Below are 24,134 nucleotides of genomic sequence, written 5' to 3' on the forward strand. Positions count from 1 at the left end.
AGCCTAACTCTGCAATACTACTTTGCGACAACTTATAACTATGAGCTATCTGATTTGTTCCTTGGTTTTCACAACTCTGTTCACTCATGTTCTCTAACAAACCTCTGAGGCCTTCACAAAGCTGTAGTTACACTGAGATTAATTATACAAAATGTACTGTATTGATTAGGTGATACACGTTTAAGTTTTTTAATTAGTAAAAATGAAGAAAAACGTGATATTTTCCTAACACTTTAAATAAACTCAATGCTTTCCTTTGCTCCATTACATAAAAGGTGATTAAATTACAATTAAGTTTATTAGCGTAATGTTTCAAAAAAGGGGTATGATTATTTATGCAACCTACTATAGTTGACAACTCACTAGATAGTCAAGACACATTTCTCTTTCTGAATGACTAAATTTTTTTAAACTACATTTTTCCACCTGAAGGTAGGTATAATAAAGATGGCTGCAGAGCAAAAAAACACATCTCTGCACTGAAAGGTCCAAGTTCAGTAAAAACAACACTTAATGTCATCACACTGTGGCAGATGCTGTTAAAGCATCCAGAAAACTGTTGTTATAGTTCTCAAATATGACTTTAAAAGAAAATTAAGATGCTCACTTCTAATAGGGGTATGGGCATTAATGTGGCACCATTAATCAGTTACTGTAACATATTTGTCAATGTCCAAAGACGCATTGCTCCACCATCATGAGCTGTGTAACACTTGAAAACATGTAACACGTTACTGATGGCTTTTCCTTCTATATCATTACTCATAATTCTGCGCTCCTATTGCACAAGCATGCCCCATCATTGCTGGCTTGCATTAAAGCCTGAAATGATCATACTTAAAAAAAACAATGTATGGTGGCACAGAAAATGGGAGCTGGGCTGGCAAGTGGCTCCTAGAATACATAGAATTTCCAGTTAGCACAAAACAAACAGGTTTTATGGTGCCCTAGGTCAATAACCTAGGCCACCCATACATGACCTGTACTATGGTGTCACTCATAATGTCCTACATTATGAGAATTATTCTTTTACACTCCTCATACAGTCTAATAAAATGTAAAAGTGAGATGGTTCCATGATTATGAATTATGTCACAGAGGTTCACATTGAGCTGACATCATTGAAGAAGTGTTTGGTTTTAAATGTGCTTCCTGTCCAGACTCTATTCCTTGAAGTAAGATTTCAAGAACTAAAAAGATTTTGTTTTTATAGGTGCACTGAGGCACACAATTCTGAAATCAGCATGCGTACTAAAATGTAGATGAAATTATGTAGAAAAGATTTGCAGCACTGGAATCCAAATTAACCCCTGCTTTTCAATAAATTGTAATGTAGATTAGATTATAAATCTATTTATTTGGCCAAATAGACAACTGCTTATTCCCATGTTACAACTAGTTGTCTGCTGAGGTGTTGTATGTGGCTGTTAGATTGAGGCCGCATTCACACGGTCATCAATGAGGATGTAATAATAATCTTTATTTATATAGTGCCATCATATATAGATATACTTCCCCATAGATGGCTATTACGACCCAGTGGCCACGTGTGTACTTTTTCGTACACCCCTCCTCTTCTTCAGCATGCCGAGTGAGCACACATCCATGTAAATGCAGCCTTAAAAAGTGTTGCGAAGTTAGAGAACCTTAAATTATATATCTTTTACCCATCACTACTTAGGGAAACTTACTGCAGTTACTACTCAAATGAATATATCCTATAAAAACCTATAGAGACATGCCCTATAGGCTGCTGTAGGCAAATACAGTCTTGTTCCATACTGGATCTAATTACATTTTGACATCTACAGCATGATGCCTCGGATACCAATTCTACCTGTGACTTTAGGTCCTCAATGTAGGCTCTGTGATACAACATTTATATTTCCTATTCTAAGAAGACGTAAGTATTTCATTGTGCCAAATGTTTAAGGCTAAGTTATTATTATTTTATTTTTGCAGAGAGAAACAGGAATAAATACACCCCTGACTATGTTTACAGAAAATTAATTTGAGATTCTGTGGACTGAGGCACTGGACATCATTATTACCTCCTCACAGCTGAGAGCTCGGTCTTGACTGTTAAATTCTAATGAAAAATGAATTGACATTTAATGAGCAAACCACCTACGCAGCTAGTGTTGGGAACTTAATATATTCTGTCGAGACACTGACTGCAGTGTATGACGGGAGACTAATTACAATAGGTAGAAGCCACCTGCAAAACACAGTAATACTAAAAATGAAGGAAAAAAATGCAAGTTGCACTATATTTTAATCCACTAAAGTAACAATTTCAACTAAAAAAGGAAAATAAAAACTAAACAAAAAAACCCCTTCACCTCCAGAAAGCAAAGGTTCAAGTAAACATTAGTTGCCAGTTGCTCAAAGCAACAGATTGTAAAACATTTTGGTTCTGGTTGTGTCACATTCCTACTGTGATAACAGATGGTAAGTGAAGGTAGATATTAATATTGAAAAGCTTAACGTGGCTGTTCTCCAAATAATTCCATGATGGTCCAACATTTCCAAATATTCTCTTTCTATCTATCTATCTATTTATCTATCTATATATATATATATATATATATATATATACAAAACTGATTTATATAAATACATTACCCCCAAAGGAGATGTTAATGAGGATCAGTGTACAAGTACAAAATACTCAATGAAAAACCTGATTTCATTTCAGTTATGATTTTGGTGTAAAATCCATCCACCTGTTTTTTATATGAATAAACTGAGGCTACCTTTAGTTTTCATATAGAAAACACGGACACACCAGCCCATTCAGCATTGGAGGAGGAGCAGAAACCTCCATAGTGTTGCAACTAGGAAGTGAAGCAGGGTAAGTTCTATTGGGGGGGGGGGTCACCTATAAGTTGATGCTCCCTCCTCATCTCAGGAGACATCAGGGTTATGAAAGTTTTTTTACCCGTTTTCCCTACTGAGGGAGGCTTCAATCCAGTCCATATGTATTATGGATCTGAGCTTGTCGAAGAAAATTCCTGAGAGCGGTGCAGTGCGACTGAGCATGGCTTGGTGGATACTTTTGCAGCCTGCCACTTCCACTGCCATACTAGGCATTCTTTAGTACAGCCATAGGTATCCCCAAAGATTGACCTGGGGACATAGTTTGAAAGATATTTGATCGTAAAGGCCTCGATTGTGTCCCAAAAAGACTTAATTGCAGGTCCACATACAGCAATAAAGGCAAGCTCCTTCATTATGGCATCCCCTTGAAGGAGTAATTTATGATTAATTTATTTAGTAAATGAAGATACATAACCTATGGAGGCAGATTTGTATATGTTTATCATATTTGTGACAGGCTAATAGAGGTGTCATCTGATGCCATTTGGCCAATGATGTGGGGAAGTTAGAATAGTCCAGGGGACAATAAAGTAAAGTGAAATCTGTCTGTAGGCGCCATTAGCTCTGCTAAACCAAGGATAGCAGCTAGTGTAATGGGAGGCTTGCATATGGGGGGAAAATGCAATCTGGAAATTTTGCTTGCAAGTGTGAGGGTACGTGTTTTAGTGTCATAAAGCAGATGTCCTACCATGGACACCCGTGCTCTATTCCAAGTACAAAAGTTGTTTTTGGTGTTAGGGTCAGAGACAAGGATTGCATTATGTATAACAACTTGGAAAATTCCACTATTTTTAGTAAATTGGCTCTGTCTATGAAGGAGACAGTATGGTGTTGCCACCTGGAGATGGTTATGTCTTCTAGTAATGGTTTCATGGATGTTTTGGGGTCTGACATTACAAGTAGCAAGAATCACACAGCGTTTAAGCCTGTGGCGGAATCTAGGAGATTAATGATACCACCCCAAGCCAGATCTAATAAAAAGCAGCTGAAATACACTGTGAACACATCTAGGGCATTTTACACTAAACTCTTCTCCTACATGACTTTATAAAGTAATCTTTATTATTTTCTCAGTCTCATCTAGTTAACACCACCATGGTGCCCATAAAAGTACAGAAGGCTGAGTCACTATTTTTTCATTCTAAATAAACAAATCGTAATGGAAGGGAAACTTGCTTGCATACAAGCCAATGGGAATGGATGGTACACAGAAAGGTTTCTGTTTACAATTAGTTTTAGCAGTCTTTGATTTTATCCCAATTTGTAACATCTACAACAGGGAGGTTGGAACTACATATAGATCCTAGAAGCCTTTGGGAGGAATTTAATGTTTGTCATTTTTATAATTAATTTATTACATAGAAAACCTCTATAGATTTACCTTTCTATTTCTCAATATATAACACACATCAGACCTCTCAGATATACAGCATATTTTTATGATGTTTACTTACATTAAAAGGTTTCCTGGGGCAGACATGGATCGTTCCTCTCTCCTGGCACATTCAAATGGGTTTCCAAATGACCGCTTTCTCAACATTGCTTTCACTAGAATCTTGAAAATACATGAAATGTATTAAGGAATTTTTGAGACAACAATATAAGACAAATAAAAACCCAATGTGAAACGGAATGAATAACTCCACACACAATTCTAGAAAAATCAGCTAGCATTGTTCAATTGTTCACTTTTTACAAAATTATTGAAAGCCTTCTCTTCAGTTGAACACAAGCCACCAAAGTTTAATTTCCTGTGACATCTTCCAAATTACCGTAAGCCTCATACAATCTTCATCCTTATGTATAAAAATCAAGCCTACCGCTCCAGTTAGGAGATATTTTACCATCTAATGTCAGAAGTAGCAGTAGAAGAGGTCACTAGATATAACTGAAAAGTAATAAATTCTCACTGTGTACAGTTAGTATACATGCCAAGTCATAGTGGTGTGTTTTTTAGTGGTGAGTAGGAAAAAAAAAACCTTTGGACCTTCTTCCAAGGCAAGTGGCTGAGACAAAGATTAAACCCTTGATCTGCAAGTTGGCTTGTTCTACAGCATGCATTTAATGAGACGCTTTGAAGAATGGATAATCATATTATCATAATATTTCTTCATCATCATACACACTTCTCTAACCTTTTAATGACCACAGCAATATATATGCCGTGTGCAGTCACTGACCCTGTATTGAGAAGGTTTTAACCTTGTAACGGTTATGAGATAGGGGCCTTATGAGAAAATTGGATGGTTTTAGAGGGCCACACTAATATGCTTACCTTTACCCAATACCTATATACAGCATAAATCCTATCCCTACATAAAAAAACTGTAAATAAAACATTACAATGATTCAATGAAAATATGGAGACCTGATTGCATCATTATTTAATGATGGGGAGGGGTGCTCAAATTTTTCAACAATCTTAAGTGGGCCGGTCAAAGATATTTAGACCCTTGGCCATACAATGCTCAGGTTGTTGTATCTGATGCGGTTAATCCTGACCCCAATAATTAAAGGGGTTTTGTCCATGAAAGAAAATTCTCACATTTCAATGACCCCTAGAGGTCAACACAATAAAGATAATTTTTAACCCTTTACTTTTTGCAAATTTACTCAGCTTTATTGCTGTTTTAGCTCCTATCACTCAAGGATCAGGCTCAGAGTGTGGGAGGGGACTCTCTAAGCAGACACATTATGATCCATCTAGTGCTGTAAACTGACAGTGTGGTTTGATTATCAGGGTACAGGTGTATATACACTTTCAATATGCCTTCTGAACATTGTGCTAGTATCTGACACATAGAAAGATAGATGAGACAAATCAGAGATGATGAGATCCCTATTGCACACAATGACAGACAGCTCTCCTACATCTCTGCTAATCCACAACACACTAAATCTGCGATGCCTTCCCATATAAAGATTGTATCTGTCTGTAGCTTGTAGTTCTCCTCATGCTGCGGCTGTCAGGAACTCAGGGTCCATATATCAGTGAGTGAGCTCTGTCCTGGACCTCAGGGGGCCGGGGCTAGAGTGCAGGGAGCAGAGAGAGAGAGAAACTCAGCTGCACAGCCGGCACATAGAAATCCAAGATGGCATCCCCGACCCTGAGTCAGAAGTCACGGGGCAACTGAAATTGTGTACACCAGGACTGATAGACACAGGTTGGACTTATATCTGGAAAATGCTGTATTTTTGTTAATAACATTGAATTAGAGAATGTGTTCTTTTGCTATCCTGAGTACATTTAAGAAACCTGTCCTGGTGGTAATATCCCTTTAAACAATGGCACCATCATCTTGCCACTGATTTCTAGCAGATCCCACAAAATCAAGATTTAAGCATTAAAACCTGACGTAAACTTAATAAATATAAATTAAGTTAGTATCTCTGTAATAATACTAACGCAACAAATAAAGGGGATGTTTTTGAAAGGTGGTAATTTTTTGGAAGGTGGTAGTTAAAAAATGGAAATGCAAAGCCAGGAAACATCTGTGCCATAAAAAGGTTAAATATCTGAAAATGGCTTTAAAAAAAAATTTAAATAGACAATATCTAACTGATCAGTATGAAATGGTTTGTAAGAAATAACTAAATGAAATATATGAACAGGAACATCAATTCTAACCACATAGAGGACATACTTTAATTAAATTTGCATACTTAATATGCTGCTGGTTTTAACCTATGGGGAAACACTTCAACTTGATTAAAATACATTGTTATTGTAAAGCTTCACTGCCTACAACAATTTAAGATAGCTCTTCACATAGGAGTAAAATAAGATATTCCCATGGAAACCATGCACTGCATTATCCATCCATCGCAAGTGAATATCCTCTCTGTAATCCTAATAATGCAAACTATACACTGCATGTTGTGTAAGTGGGTTTAAATAATATACACATGTTCTCTGCTCTTGATAAACTGTGACTGAAACAAAAACACATGTTTGAGATTCTTAAGTTTTGGCTTAATATCAAAATAGATAACAACTGTAGATTTGGTGGAATTTGGTGGAATTTGAGTCAAACAATGTAACAGAAAAAAAATGTATACACTATATAAATAAATGTAGTTTTGTCCAATTATTTATGGTTCTGTTTATCGGTTGTTAAAATTACAATCTGATCACAACTCGATGCATTCAACATTTCTGTACTTCTCAAATGGTCCCTATCCACTGTCTGTTACTGAGCTTTTTGCGGTGCTGAAACCAATTCTGAGAAACCTCCTTCCCTTCTCTCTTTAGGAAACAGGTGGGCAGGGACCTGACATCATATGAAATTGTTCTCTTCTCAATACTAACTGATAAATGCCCCCCAAAAGGCTCTCTGATAGGTACCGATTAGCAGCTGTTAGTATTGTAACGGATGGCACCTGTACAATAATGTTGCAGTAGTTACATAAGGGGCTCTATGGTACATGTTTTATAGCTACAGTAAATAAATTAGATGTTATATGTCATTTAATAATTATTTCTGGTCTTTACACATGAGAAGTATATACTGTCAATATGAGCTATGTATGTGTATTGATGCAGTTATATGCCTCTATATGACTTATTAAATGAACATATAGCAATAATGTGCCTGAATTGCAGTGCTTTTATTTAAAGGGGTATTCCAGGAATCAGCATAATTCATATACAAGTGGGCACTCAAAATATAAGCTTATGTGTAATTAGTTGTTATTTAAAATTTTGCTCCCCTTAGCAGAAAATGCTGGTGACATAGACTGTAATGAAGAATTAAAATGCTACTGGCCCTTTAATCAGTCCGTTAATTTCCTCCGCGCGGTCCGTCGCAGAAAAGAACATGGCCGCTGGTCACATGTCCACATCACATGTCCTGTACCTGCCTGGGCAGGGTCTTGTGATCACCACTATGTTTGGCTGTAGTCGGTTGGTTGCAGTGCATCCAGTATGGCCAGTGTTGTGGTGATAGCAGTTACACATCATTACTATGGTAACAGAGTAAGAAAACCTGTTACATCATCACTGCGAGCAGAGCATAAGTGGTAGGAGGAGTTACTGAGAACTAAAGGATCATGGAACTTGTAGTTTCCAGTGGCGGCCATCTTAGTGATAACTCCACCTACTTTAGAGAGGCCATAAATTTTGTGAATCATAAAATCAAATTATTTAAGCTCCATTTTGTGACTAATGACATTGAGTATTGTTGTATTCATTTATTTATATCATTAAGGGTTTTTGTGTCAGATTTTCATATTCCCGGAATACCCCTTTAAATATACATCTTCTAAAAGCTTCTAAAGTGTATGCAGGGGTATCTGAGTTGCCAAAGCTTTGACAATTTCTGTGGTTATTCATAGATATGAAGGTTTAGTTATAAGGAAGAACATGAAAAAGTATCAAGGTCTGCGGGCAACCTACCATCAGGTAGATCCGATGGCAGGTTCCTTTAGTCTGCCACAGCCCTATGGTATTTTTGATTAAACTTTTAGTTTGGCAGAAGCTTGTAAAAATGTTATCTTTGATGTATGCAAATTTTGTATGCACTGTGGAGCAGTAGCTATGGCTACTCCATGCCCCAGTAACCTCTTTCCATCCCTCCTACCCAGCTTCTCTTCAGACGAGTGCACGCAGCTACAATGAGCTACGCAGTGAAAAAAAAGCATGATAGGAGTGATGGAAAGAGGCTACTAGGGCATGAAATACAGGTGGTCCCAAACTTAAGAACATTGTTAATCCTGGTTCTTATGACAATCCAACATTTTAAAAATCCAATTGTCACAGAGACCAAAAAAATTTTGACTGGGGTTCAATGATAAAATATACAGTTCCGACTTACATACAAATTCTACTTAATAACAAACCTACAGAACCTATCTTGTACGTAACCCAGGGACTACCTGTACAGTAGCTGTAGCTCCATGATAAGGCTGCTCCACGCCCTAGTAGTTTCTAGACAAAATTTGGGTATATCAAAGATAACATTTTAACAAGCTTGTGGTGAACTAAAAGTTTAACCCCTTCACGCTCCGTGACAGATATATCCGCCACGGAGCTATGAAGGGTGTATGAAGAGGGCTCACGGGCCTTCTTCATACAGAGATGGGCTTTGCTGCCTATTGCAGCAAAGACCCATCGCTAACACCCGTGATCGGTGCTTGCACTGACCGCAGGTGTTAACCTTTTCTTTGCCGCCGGCAAAGTCGCCAGCACTGAAAGCATGACGGTGCATGGGCCGATGATGAACGTCATTGGGGGGTGGCGATCGGTTGCCATGGTAGTCTCGGGTCTTCGTCTGACCCGAGGCTAAATGGCTTCAGTGGCTCACTGAAATGTATAGTGTGCAGAAATGCCATATACTACGATACAGTACTATTGCAGTATATGGTAGGAACGATCTGACCATCTAGGGTTTATGTACCCTAGAGGGTCTAAGAAAAAAGGAAAAAAAAAAGTTAAAATTTTTTAAAAAAAATAATAAAATATTAAAAGTTCAAATCACCCCCCTTTCCCTAGAACGGATATAAAACATAATGAACAGTAAAAATCACAGACACATTAGGTATCGCTGCATCCCAAAATGTCAAATCTATCAAAATATAAAAACTGTTATTGACGGCGGTGACCTCCGAGACGGGAAATGGCGCCCAAATGTCCGAAACGTGACTTTTACACCTTTACACATTACATAATAAATGTAATAAAAAATTATCAAAATTTCGCAAAAAAATGACACCTCACACATCTCCGTACACCAAAGTATGAAAACGTTGTTAGCGTCAGAAGATGGAAACATTTTTTTTCTTTTTTGTACACATTTGTTTGATTTTTGAAAATGTATTAAAACGTAATAAAACCTGTATAAATTTGGTATCACCGCGATCGTACCAAACCAAAGAATAAAGTAGAAGTGTTATTTGGAGCACAGAGGGAAAGTCGTAAAAACTGAGCCCACAAGAACGTGATGCACACACGTTTTTTTAAAATTTTTTTTCCACATTTGGATTTTTTTTCCGGCTTCCCACTACATGGCAGGGAATAATAAATAACATCATGGGAAAGTAAAATTTGGTACGTACAAAATAAGCCCTCACTCAGCTCTGTATACGGAAAAATAAAAAATCTATGGATTTTTGAAGATGGAGAGTGAGAAATGATCGAAAATACCCTGCATCCTTAAGGGGTTAATCAAAAATACCATAGGGCTGTGGCAGACTAAAGGAACCTGCCATCGGATTTACCTTAGTAGATCTGTGATAGTAGGTTTCCTCTAAATTCTTTTATCATCTTAAACTTCTCCAAATCATTTCTATAGAGAGTTAGATTATTCTAACTGTAGATATACTGTATGCAGAACTTGTTTCTTTGTGAAGACAAGAAGATTTGCTAAGTAAATGGTAAGACGTTTACCAGCAACAACACTACTAGTGTAATCACAGGAAATAGGAACACAATTTTGTTTAACCCCTTAAGGACGCAGGGTTTTTCTGCTCATTTCTCGCTCTCCAACTTCAAAAATCCATAACTTTTTCATTTTTACGTGTACAGACCTGTGTGAGGGCTTATTTTGTGCGTAACAAATTTTACTTTCCCGTAATGTTATTTATTTTAACATGCCGTGTACTGCGAAGCTGAAAAAAAATTCCAAATGTGGAAAAACTGATAAAAAAGGTGTGATTTAAAAAGGTGTAAAAGTCGCATTTCGGACATTTGGGCGCCATTTCCCGCCTCGGAGGTCACCGCCGGCTGTAACCGTTTTTATATTTTTGATAGATCGGGCATTTTGGGACGCTGCGATACCTAATATGTTTGTGATTTTCACTGTTTATTATGTTTTATATCCGTTCTAGGGAAGGGGGGGGTGATTTGAACTTTTAATATTTTATAAATTTTTTTTATTTTTTAAACTTTTTTTTTTTCACTATTTTTTAGAACATCTAGGTACATTAACCCTAGATGGTCAGATCGCTCCTACCATATACTGCAATACTACAGTATTGCAATATATGGCATTTTTGCACACTATACATTACAATGAGCCACAGGCTCATTGTAATGGATATGCAGAAGCCATGTATCCTCGGGTCAAATGAAGACCCGAGGCTACCATGGCAACTGATCGATGACGTTTGGGGGCGCGGTGATCGTAACAAAGATGGCGGCGCCCGTGCGCCGCCGTCTTTTAAATGCCGACGGCGACTTTGCCGGCGGCAACGGAGGGGTTAATAGCCGCGATCGGTGCAAACACCGACCGCAGTTATTAGCGGTGGGGGTTTTCTGCAATATGCAAAAATCCCCAGCTTTGTATGAAGAGGACTCAGCCCGTGAGCTACGGCGCAGAGCGTTAAGGGGTTAAAGTGATTTTTCAGGAATTATAGAAAACCATGTGGGGACCTGAATATGAGGAAATCAGTGGTGTCCTTGGATCTTGAGCTATCAGTTGTGAAGAACAGAAGCGCCGATGTGACAATGCAGCTGGAGCAGAGCCACTGGGTAGTTATGTTATAAACAATTGTTCCCCTAAATCCCTTCCTCATCCAATCCCTTCCCTTCCCTTCCTTGCTTGAACTTGATGGACATTTGTCTTTTTTCAACCGCATAAACAATGTAACTTTTTATACATCCCATGCCCAACCCGAAGCAATCCCGTGATTGCCGGATACCACCATGGCATGACACAGCTGCTGGCAGGGACGCATCTGCCATGAGGCGAGATTAAAATCTTGCCTCAGGCGGCAGATGTGAGAGCCCTGGGGTGAGCAGCATGTTCCCATCTTTGTGGGTGATTCAGGGGCCCACGGCCGCTCTATCACCTAACAAAAAGATGAATTGCACCTGTGGCTTTAAGCCAGATGCAGAGCCGCCGATTCCAGGGGCCCATGGCACTCATACATCTCACTGTCGCTCATCTGGGCTGCAGAGGGGGCAGGTGATGGCTTTTAGGGATGGTGGCATTGCGGCAGGCACGTGTAATACAGCCTGGGAGAGGAGCAGTAAAGTGACATGGGCAGGGGCCATGTGCTGGGTGATGAGGGAGTGTAAAGAAGTTTGAATCCCCCAGAACTAGAAAGCCTCCGTGGCTCCCACTGTGCCTCCTCCAATGCATCCAGCCTCAGGCTCCAGGAGATCATCAATCCATGTCTTCTATGGTACACGGAGCTGTCAGACCTCCGGAGTGGCAGCTTCTGTGTAAACACTGGCTCCCCTGTCTGCACTGGGAAGAGAACAAGGTGTGGAGGAGCCTGTGCCTGAGGATGATCAGCGAGGATGCACTGCACACAGATCTGCGCTGCCCACATACAAGGTGAAGGTAAGAGCCTTCAGCTCCAACTCTAGCATCTGCAGCATAGTGGGGGTAGTTTTTCACTTGTTCTGCCCCTCTTTTCCAGGGCCTGGATAAAGTTGTAGTCCTTCAGCAGTCAGCAGTCCCGGTTTTGCAGGACATGCTAAGAGTTGTAGTTCTGCAGGAACCAGTCCATCCCCTATACTCCAGAGCATGCTGGTAGTTGTAATCCAGCATGACCCAAGCCTCTCCCTCCTCCAGGACATGCTGGGAGTTGTAGTCCCGCATGAACTAGGCCTCCAGATCTCCCCTTCACACCTCCTCCCCTCTAGGCTGGCACTTGTAGTCCTGCAGGGCTCCTCTGTTCTTTGCTCTCTTCAGAGCATGCTGGGACTTGTAGTCCTAAGTTGTCCAGGTACTCTGGCGCCGGCCCTGGATGACTGTATATACTAACGCTAGCTCTCCTTTATGTAATAGTATGTCATGGAGCTGGAGCTGTAGTTTCTGTGTTTCTAATGAGTTCACTGCAAAGGGGCCCAATGAGGCTTAAAACCTGGAGCCTGCCTTGCAGACGCGATTAATGAACTGAGCAACAGAACTTGGAGGGAGCTTTATTTATAATTTTGGCATCAGAACTTAGGGTCTGGTTTGTAATATGAGAGGGAACTATATATAATAGACCCAAGCAGGGGGCGTCTGTGTATGGGGGCTGAATGATAATATGAGAGGGGTCTGTACATAATATACCTATGGGAGACATCTTTATATTGGGGGAAGGAACGGAGATTAATGACTAATGTCAGGGTCTATTAACTATTGCTGTGCTTCCTATAGATGTTGGATAACAGTGGAGCTATTTCATAACCTCATAGGGGACATATTAGGCGAAAAAAAAATATATTTATAAAACTAAGTTCAGAAAAGCCTAAAACTAAAGTCTTCTTAAAAAGTATAAACAGTCCTATTTGTCAAAAAGAAATATGTAGCCCAACAAGTGTATAAATAATGGCAATTGAGAAACTGTGTGTAGAAAACATGCTTAATAGTTGCTCCTTATTAGAACCCTTTCCGGCCTGGGTATTTATGGACAAAATGTATAATTATAATTTAAATTCTTTTTCAGCTCTTCAAATCAATGTTATCCCAAAGAAACTGCCAAAAATATTATAGTTTGTTAACCCTTCAAAAGGTAATAAGCAGTGGCGTAACTAGGAGAGGCAGGGCTCCGTAGAGAACTTCTGAATGGGGTCCCACAGGCCCTTAAAAATATACGTACAAATACGTATACACATCATATACACAGGCATACAGCATATACATATCACATATCCCTGACACTGTGGGCCCCATAGCATCTGCTATGGCTGCTACCACTTTAGTTACTGGTAATACGTGAGAATTGATTAATCTATTAGTCTGATTAATCTATTATTTATTCCTAGAAAGACACATAGCTCTATAATTCCTAGTTTGAGTAAATGGACACAGACCTCAAGTTATTGAAATATATAAAAAAATTGAAAAAAAGAGTGATATATCTAAAATATAAATGCTGCATATATAGAACATATAATATTTTAAAACACATTTGTAGCATAATAAAAAGTAACATTCACTCAGAGAATGCAATAAACAATATGTCATACCACTGCTGTCAAACTTGGGATAAGCTTGACTGAATTCTTTACTTCTTCTTCAGTGACCTCCACAATTGTACAATGTTCTTCCTCAAGTGGCATTGGGTCCTCTCCATTTTTAGTTACCCAAGGATGAACCTGAAACAATATTGACGGTGATGTATAAACAAAAAGCAGACATTTCAGCTGCAGTAATGCTCATTAATATGGAATATATTCAAACATAATTACAACATTTAGCATTTCTGATATAATTATCACTTGATTAAATTGCTTCATATTCCTTGGAAAAGATTATGCATAGAAAGATGATTGATTCCATGTTATTTATGAACAATTACCATATTTTAATAAGATTAATGTGCTGAAAAATAGATTAATAACATGAATACATCTTTATACAACTGACTCGGAGAGAAATTTGACAACACTGAAAGGTTCCGTTGCTATGGAGTTAATGGCAATAAGTTAACAAGGAAGAATTTCTAAGTAGGACAACCATTTATTCTACAATTTTTTTTATATTTGAAGCCTGTATCTGTTATTAAAAACTTTACTTTGAAGACTGCTACATAATTATTTGTATATTTACTAAACTGTACGTCTACTGTTGGTAATGTAATAACACTCCAAAAAAAGGAAAACTATAACCAAATAGTACAAAGCATAAAATAACACTTTATTAGATCACTTAAAACAAATCAATTTAAAATAACTAAAATATACATGATAAATAGATCACAGTAACCAGTATGGCGGTATAGCAGGTCTAGTCCTCAGAACAAGCAAGGTATCTGCTTACAGACAAGTATTGCACATTACCCAGAGGAATAACAGGACAAGGGATACATACACAATATATACAGGTGGTCACCACCTGACACGTGTTTTGCCTTGCTTTGTCAGGGGAGCTGGCTATGTATTTCTACATACATAGCTTATTCCTTAGACTAATCGAGCAGAAGTCTGCGCATGACCGTTCTGCTCCATTAATCTCTATGGAGCTGACGAAATTGCGTTCTCCGTCAGATTCATAGAGATTAATGGAGCAGAACGGTCATTCTTTAAGGGAACCTGTCACCAGGAGACCCATTTTTAGCACTCCCCCAGTCCCCACAGAGCATAGTACATACACTGCCGAAGTGTTTTTGTCTAAAAAATTGGTTTTACAGAAAAAAAGATATGTTATATTGTACCTTTCATTAGCATCTGCTGTGTGACTAGGCAGTTGCCTAATGGGTGGGGCTGGAAAGGAGCAGTCCCCCCCCACCCTTGGGAAACATGTGACCTTTTTAAATATATGAATAACTCCCATCACTCGGGATTGGCTGTAGAGGAGCAGGGGGCGTCGCTAAGCCAAGTGATGGGTGTTTTCATATATTTGAAAAGGTCACATGTTTCCCAAGGGTGGGGGGGAACTGCTCCTTTCCAGACCCTCCCATTTGACAACTGCCTAGTCACACAGCACATGCTAATAAAAAGGTACAATATAACATCTTTTTTCTGTAAAACCAATTTTTAATACAAAAACACTTTGGCAGAGTATGTACTAGGCTCTGTGGGGACTGGGGGAGTGCTAAAAATGGGTCTCCTGGTGACAGATTCCCTTTAAAGGACATGTGACGATGCTGCAAAGATATATTGAGCTTCCGGTAATAAAAAAAAAAATCACATGTAAATGTGGTTTAAGTGTGGGCTCCTTTGTAAGTGACAGGGAAGGAAGGGGTTATGAACGTAAGAAACATACTACCATAAATCGTCTGTCCTCTTGTCATAAACTATTAATTTAATCTAGTCTGACCGGAAATTTTTTTTAGATAATAAAGAAACGGAGTGAAATTGAGGCCCCTGAGGAGGTGACACTCGCCAAAATGCGTAGGGTTGTTATCAGGGTCTATAGACTAGAATAGTCTTTATAAATACTATTGGCCTATGTTGTCAGTTGTTAATACCAGTTAGCCTACCCCATAGGCATATTGGATATTATAAATACAACTTAAAAGGAGAGGCCAATAGAAAGTAAGTGTATGGGTCTCATTTAAGGGCCAATTGTTCTCTTGATCCTTTTATAAGGTTATTTTGGCATTTTTAAACAATACTAATAAAAGTTATTTTTTAGCGTCTTTAGTCTATTCAGTGAAAATAATTTACTTCTGGAGGGACGTAAACTTGATCAGTTTAGGATAATCAGTGCTACTAGTCATATATAATTATTTTCCCTATAAATCAGTTGTCAAAGTGGTCCACTGATAAAATCAGTATCAGATCAGTTCAATGAGGGATTAGATTACAGTCTGCTAAATCCTGTTTCTAGTAAGTATCGTATATCTCACAAATGTAAGATCTGCTCAACACTTCACATTACTGCTTTATAGTGTGCTAGTTGCTTATGGTGTGCCACAAAGAGACTGGGAGCACAATCTCCTCTCTCATTGTGCTGCGTATTGAAGACATAATAGCATCATGGCAGCTACACTGTCCACCCTAGATTGTGGCTCAGGGCAACTGGAAAATAAAGTCTTCTGATAATATAATAGGCAGAAATACTGTTTCTTCTATACACACAGCTTATCCTATTAAAGCAAATCTATCATCAAAATCAAGCATGATAAACCAGGGACACTTACTCATAGATACAGGCACCATGACTGTGGTAATCTTCTTATATTTATTATCCGTGGCTTGCTTACTTCTAAAATCAAGTTTAGAAATTATGCTAATGCTGTTTGAGTAAGTGCCCTTGGTTTATCATACTTTATTTTAATGGTAGATTTCTTTAAGTGAATAAAAGTATACACTGTTACATGTGTTCTACATGTGCATCTACATATCTCATGGTCACAAGAATAGCATTGAAACAATGATTGTATTCTCATATACCTCAATACAAAATTCTTTTTAAAACTGACCTTCTTGTACAAAAAATACACAGAAAACTGGACAGATAAGCAGTCATAACATTACATATGGAAAGAATTGAGGTTACTATACCTTTATTTCTGGAACTGTTATTCTATCCTCTGGCTTCTTATTCAACATTCTCATAATCAAGTCTTTCAAGTCATCACTAATGACGGGTCTTGTACAAGAAAGGGACAATTAATATTCTACAATCCAATATAAGATATTTGGTTGCTAAAACATTACAAAGAAAACTGAATGTCATCTAAAAGGTTATGTACAAATCAATTTAAATTTTTATAGAGAACTATTTATTTTTTTAAATGTATAAAGTGCAAATGAATAGTCAACTCAACCTTCTCGTGTGTTTATGTACTATTGAATGTGACGGTTAACTTGAGGTGAAAAGAGGTAACGTGGTTGGAGTTTACATGCAGTTTTATTAAAGTGTAACTGTTTTTTTACTATAGCTGTAATAGCTAAAAACTTTCATTTTTCCAACATACATTCATTATTTTCTTGTAGCCATTTCCCTGCTAATCCTCTGCTTTCTGCCTGCCTCATCCTCTCTCCCTTCAGCCCTGCACTCTGGTTGTCATGATGAAAGAGTACTGTGGAATAAGAGATGCCCGCTATGGGCTCCAGGGTCAGCAGAGGGTAAGGGGATATGCAAGGGGCTTTGTCCTATCTCTCCTCAGTAGTTACAGGAAGCAGGAGCAGATGAGCATGTCCGCTCTGTCCTGTCTACAGTCTATCCTGATGTTTCCACACAAAGTCCAGCTTCCTTTATTGACACTACTTAAACTATTTTTGGCGTTGTAACTTTGGAGTTACACGCTAATCCTAACAAGAACAAGAGAATGAGCGTCAGGCAAAGTGACGTTCATGCAATTATTGCTTTCTTCAAGTAAAATACTTATCGCTTTCTTCAAGACTTCAGTTGCAATGAGCAGCTATCGAACTCTTAAGTACTGAAGTAGTTCTGGTATCACAGGACCCTTAGCCATACACAGTGAAGGCACTACAATTGCAATAATATATGCATATCAAGTGTCCATATTGATGTAATACATATTTACAAAGATTCAGACAATATCTAATATCATTGACAAATAACATATTACATACTGTCCTGGGTACTCCACTGGTTTATGTTTTATTAGGTTGTGCAGAACCAAGATGTATTCATCCATAAAAGGACACTGAAAAACATATCCCAAAAATGGTTAAACATGTAGATACATTCAAAATGCTAGTTAGTGCTCATGCTACAAACAGTAGGTTTATATTATTTGTATGGATTAGCTTGTGTATGATGGTTACTTACCTTTCCAAATACAAAGCAATAAAGTGTGATTCCCATTGCCCAGACATCCAGTGCCTAGTAACAGAAAAAAGACAAGAAATTCAGACTCCAAATGGCATGTAACATCAGTGATGATCTAGTTTCTTCTCCTTTAGTGATCTGTGCATCTGAAAACCTACTCAAGTTGGTACGTAGCAAAAAGATAACAACAGGAGCAGGGGTGTAACTAAGAGAGGCCCAATAGAAGACTTCTGAATGAGTCCCTGCTTACAGAAAATGTACATATTTGTATGCTTACACACACACATTTGTGCACTCAAATATACATTTATACTAATACATAGAATATATAGGCATCTTATATATGCATATAGTATATACACCTCAAATACACACACAAACAGCGTATTTCAAATACAGCCTATACACACAGCATATATATACACAACCATGTATGTAGTAATAATACACCCTATAGACACATAAAGCATAAACACACATACAGTTATATACACACAGCATATACTAATATACATACCATATACGTATATAAACACACACAACAATACACACATTGCATATACACACACATACAGCAGATACACACTGTTACAGGAGAACATTGTTCCTAACTGGACACTCTGTTCTATGATCACATATTACATACAGGGTAAATGGATAAGGTACATACTGACAGCATTCACTGATATTCTTTAGTGAGATGTCAGTGTGTACAGAGGCCATTTGTTCATTAGTATAACAAAGATAGCAGGAAGAGGCCATCATAAACCAGGTGTCAAATTCTCTCCCTCTACACACTGGGGTCTATCCTGGGTGGTCTTAGGTGGAGTTGTTGGGGTGGACAGAGGAAACCCACAGGGATAGTTAGGCTGATAAAACTGAAAATATTGTCTTCCTGACCCCCTGGATGAACAGCACCAAAGGATCTAGGTTATACTGTGTGTGCATTCTGTGCAATATATAGTAGACTTTATATGTGTACCTATAGATATTCCAGGTGTTAGATGTGTTTTACCATATATACATAACTGTCTGTACAGTGAGAGTGTATATATTGGATCAACTACACTAGCAACCTCTATCCACATCTCACTCACACGTAGATCTGCACGTGTATTGGAGGAGCAGAAATGTACGTACATGTATATGGTCAGGTACTGGATGCAACTCCTGCTTTCAGCATATATCCAGGAGCTGGTGTAGTGTTAGAATGTATTGTATATACCTATACATTACTGGGGTCCAGGAGGGGTCAGGAAAGGAGTAGTTGTGATCTCTATGTATTTTGTAGTCGATTTTATGTATTTACTTTGTCACATGTATGTTATTAGTAAGGTCTTCATATATACAAGTATCTGCATGGGATGTATGTTACTCCTGTGATGTATGAAGGCCTGGAGTGGGGGTCTGGGAGACAAATTACTGATAAAGGGGCTGAATAGAAACAAATATAATTCCTAGGAAAAGATAACCCAAAATCCCATTCCCTTTATCACACACATACAGCATATACACACATGATATACAAATATACACATCACATTTCAACACATACACCGTGGCATATACACACATACATACAGTACCATGTACAGAGATACAGCATATTCATACATTTATACACTCATACACACATATGTATATACAAACTGTCAGGCAAGATTCTTATCCCAGGGGATCAGAGGCCACAAATCTGACTTTATGCAGCCCAGTAGCTACTAACCACATGGGGGGGGGGAAGTAGAGGTAAGAGATTCCTAGTTCTAGCCCCCAGGCTCTTTTGCTAAATCTTAAAAGGCTTTTTTGTTAAAATGAGGGCATCTAAAAGAAATAGGATCCTGAGCATGGCTGTGCTCTGGTGTCAATTAACACATCTGGATGCACTGGCAGCGTGAAATTTATAGAAAATAAAAAATCTATTTACAATCCTTTAATTCATGGTATTTGTAAATCACATGTGAACGTACCTTTCCACTGAACCCCTGACCAGAATCTGAGAGAGTCTCGGGTGCCATGAAGGCTGGAGTCCCAGCAGTACTTGACAGAAGAGCATCATTGCCTTCAAACTGATTGCTGACTCCAAAGTCAGCAATTTTAACATGACCATCATCTCCCAGGAGTAAATTTGATGGTTTTATATCTCTGTGAATAATCTTCTGGTAATGCACTAAAAAAAATAAGACAAAAACCTGATCATATGGGTGGAAGACGTGCCTTTTATACATACACAAATACCATTGCAGGAGAAAAAACTGATTTATGTCTTTCAGTTTTTGCAGTAGCTCTGGCTTCAGAGCCGAGGGTGTGCTGCCACTTAATAATAATTCCATATACATCAAATAGAAGATTTATGTTCTGGAACTACTGTTTTAGCTAAATAAAGCATAGGGCTACACTGGATCAGAGGAACCTGCCACTGGATCTACCTTATTCGGTAGATCCGTGATGGTAGGTTTCCTTTAAAGAACTTATCCCACAAAGACAAATATTTTGAATATTCTTATGATAGCAAAATAACACATTCACTAATTTATTGTTACTAACAAAAATGCTGCATTTCACAGTTATAATTCTAACCAGTCTGATCATATTCCTCTCACATGAACACGCATATCCTGTACTGGGGGGAGGGAGAGAACACTAGAGCCAGAAGCGCTTCATGTCCAGTAGCATGAATGGTAGGCAGCAGCAGCTCTACAGACAAGATAAAATTTTCATCCAAGGTGGGGGCATAGCAGTGCTGACTTGTGTTTAATTCATTAGCTAAGTGTATCATTGTGTCATATATTCATCTCATGACTCAGATATTAGTAGCATCTTTAGAAGATTAATTAAAGTGTAGCTAAACCCTGTACTATGATAACCTAAGCACACAGTCTCCGCACAGCATCTTGTGCATTAGTATTACAGAGAGGGATCAGATCATGACTAAGGACTTAACAATTTAGTCCGAAACGCGTAGATTGTGTATCGGTGGTCACACAAGATATGGCTGCACATTTTTAATGCGAAGAATAAAATGCTATGATTTTAGAAGATTTTGCGAGTGCTGGAATACTTCCCTACCTTTCAAACAGGGATCAGATAGTGTCTGCTCAGCTAGCGCCCATCTTACACCACTGAGCAGCTAATGCAGTAACAGGAGCAAAAGCAGCAGTAAAATGGCAAACTAAGAGATTAAAAGTTATCTTTATCATGTTAACATTACTAGTGGATTTGAAAACTTTCTATTGTGGGCAAACCCCTTTAACATCAATGAGAGAGATTATATAGTCAAGTAATAAAGCACTTGCAATGTTTTTAGCTCCACAGACCTTTTTCAAATGAATTAAAGCATTCTTGCCAGCAAGAATGTGATTTTTAGCTGGTGACAGGTTCCAAAAGCCTATGTTATGTCTATTTTAAAACTGCCTTGTCAGCACTCTGAATCATTTCAGTAGTTTATAATAGTTTTAGCAAAATTACCTGGCTCCCTGCCAGCAGCGTGTGATAAGTCCTGCAGCATGTGTGTGCCTGTGTCTCCTCATGCATTCTTACTCTTCTATACATCATCCGCATCAACTTTGGACTCTCCACATGCTGTTGGTTGGGAGCCACGTAATGTGAAGTAGACATATATAAACCACTGGAATGAATCAGAATGCTCGCAAAGACATTTTTAATATAAACACAACATAGGCTATTGGAACCTGTCACCAGCTAAAAATCACATTCCTGGTTCCCTTTAAGCAGTAAAACAATGTATTGTAATTAAGTGTTCCATTGTCAACTCATTAATACTATACATAAAAAGCCATAATTGTTAAACAGCTGTCACATTTCCTCTTTCACAGACATCAGCGCAGAGTGATCATTTGACATCATAAAATGTGGTATTGGTAAAAAAAAAAAAAAGATGCATACACATAAAAATTAGCTAAACTTAGATTCTTAAGGATCGCATCTGTCAAAATGCAAGAAATGCCACCAGCGCTAGGAATAACAAAACTGGTTGCTTGACATTCCACCACAAAAAGAGAAACTCAAATGCACAAATAACTTCATCAATCTCAAAGTATAAGTGCAAAAAAGTGAAATTGTAACAGGAAACAATTGTAGCTACACTCCTCATATATTGTAACCAGGGGTGGTACTTGCTGGAATGGGCATAGATCTTAGGAGTAAAAATGGTGTCCACACAGCATTGTATTATTATGGTTCTGTTTGTTGGATTAAGCATTTTGGAGACGCATCATCTCCTTCAGATCTAGAGACTTGGAGACACTTTGGTTGCATCTGCAAGATCTGAAGTAGGAGATGGTGCGTCTGTGAAACGCGTAATTTTAAAGAAAACGCAAAAACAAAATAGGGAATCGATGTGAAAGGGTTGAAGGTGACCTACATTTAACCTACCAAGGAATGAATAACACTATTCTTTACAAAATAGTCCTAAATGGACATGGCTGTAAGGAAGAAGTATCTACAATGACTTGCAAGGAATCATTTTTCCTTAGTTTTTTTCAAAAATAATTATTTTGCAGTATTTCACAAAAGCCTATAAAATGATTAAGGCAGGCGCGCTCTTACCAAACATAATGGGAAAACAGAAAATGAAATTATGCTGTCAGTCAAGTGGACTTCAGATATGGAATGATTCATATTTGATTGGCGTAATAGTTTAATCACTTAGGACTGAACATTAACCCCTAATGATTGCAGCAATTACAGCTGTGAATACATTTCTATGGCAACTGAACTTTCATTATGTAAAAAGTACTGGGTTGTGAAATACATTTTCTTCAGATGTTCAATATCATGACAAATCTTTACATTACGCAGAAGCTGTAGTTCTCTAACAAGTTGAGCTGTTCAATTTCTTCATTCCTCTGCGCCGTCCGTTCTTCACAGACCAACAGTGGCAGTGTGAATGTGCCTTTATATAGAATCAAGCATGTGGTGTGCTCAACATATATTAAAGTTAACCAATAAGATACCATGGGAAATCGGTTTTCTAAAAGCAGGCCAACAATATGATTAATGTGGGGTTTAACCCCTTAAGGACGCAGAATTTTTTGTTCATTTTTCGCTCTCCACCTTCAAAAATCCAGAACTTAAAATTTTTCTGTGTACAGAGCTGTGTCAGGGCTTATTTTCCTGCTTAACAATTTTTACTTCTCAGTGAAGTTATTTATTATTTCATGGTGTGTACTGGGAAGCTGAAAAAAAAATTCCAACTGTGGCAAAATTGGCAAAAAAAAAACACATTTACATCACTTTCCAGTTTTTTCTGCTTTCACTGTGCACGCCAAATAACACCTCTGCTTTATTCTTTGGTTTGGTACGATCGCGGTGATGGCAAATTTACATAGGTTTTATTGTGTTAACACATTTTCAAAAATCAAACAAACTTTTACATTTTTCGCAAAATGAGCTGATGTTTTCATTGCTACCATTTGCTACAAGACTGTGTGATCTTTTGATCACTTTTTATTACATTTTTTTAAGTGATATAAAATGGTGTTAAAGTAGCGTTTCGGCCTTTTGGGCGCTATTTTCCGCTATGGGGTTCATCGTCTGCAATAATATCTATATTTTGCTAGATCAGGCATTAACCCGTTCACGACCCGTGACGTAATAGCACGTTAAAAAAAATTATAATAAAAAACCCTAAAAACTCAAATCACCCCCCTTTCCCTAGAACTGATATAAATATAAATAAACAGTAAAAATCATGAACACATTAGGTATCGCCGCGTACGAAAATGCCCGATCTATCAAAATTTGATAATGGTTTTACACTATGTTTAATCCCGTAACGGAAAATCGCGCCCAAAGTCGATTGTCATTTTTTAAAAAATAAAAATTCTATAAAAAGTGATCACAAGGTCGTACAGTCCTAAAATTGATAACATTGTAAACACCATCAAAATCCGCAAAAAACATCACCACCCACAGCTCTGTACACCAAAGTATAAAAAAGTTATTAGTGCCAGAAGATGGCAAAATCCCCCCAAAATTTTTTGTACAGGAGGTATTAATTTTTTTAAATGTATGATAACATTATAAAACCTATATCAATTTGTTATCCCCGTAATCGTACCAACCCAAAGAATAAAGTAGACATGTAATTTAGGGTGCTCAGTGAAATCCGTA

At 38.0% G+C, this 24,134-nt stretch overlaps 1 protein-coding gene across 7 annotated transcripts in view; it reads right to left on the reverse strand.

Moving 5' to 3' along the window:
* The window catches only part of CAMKK1 (calcium/calmodulin dependent protein kinase kinase 1), a 176,455-nt gene that overhangs the window by 7,654 nt on the left and 144,667 nt on the right, over positions 1–24,134 (reverse strand). For all 7 annotated transcript variants that reach the window (XM_072136131.1, XM_072136132.1, XM_072136133.1 and 4 more), the window contains 6 exons: positions 19,970–20,169; positions 18,003–18,056; positions 17,804–17,877; positions 16,766–16,853; positions 13,784–13,912; positions 4,335–4,435 (listed from right to left, as the gene is read on the reverse strand). In XM_072136131.1, the coding sequence (XP_071992232.1) occupies positions 4,335–4,435; positions 13,784–13,912; positions 16,766–16,853; positions 17,804–17,877; positions 18,003–18,056; positions 19,970–20,169 (646 nt within the window). The remainder of the gene's footprint in view (positions 1–4,334; positions 4,436–13,783; positions 13,913–16,765; positions 16,854–17,803; positions 17,878–18,002; positions 18,057–19,969; positions 20,170–24,134) is intronic.

Source organism: Engystomops pustulosus, chromosome 2, assembly GCF_040894005.1.
Source record: "Engystomops pustulosus chromosome 2, aEngPut4.maternal, whole genome shotgun sequence".
Lineage (NCBI taxonomy): Eukaryota > Metazoa > Chordata > Amphibia > Anura > Leptodactylidae > Engystomops > Engystomops pustulosus.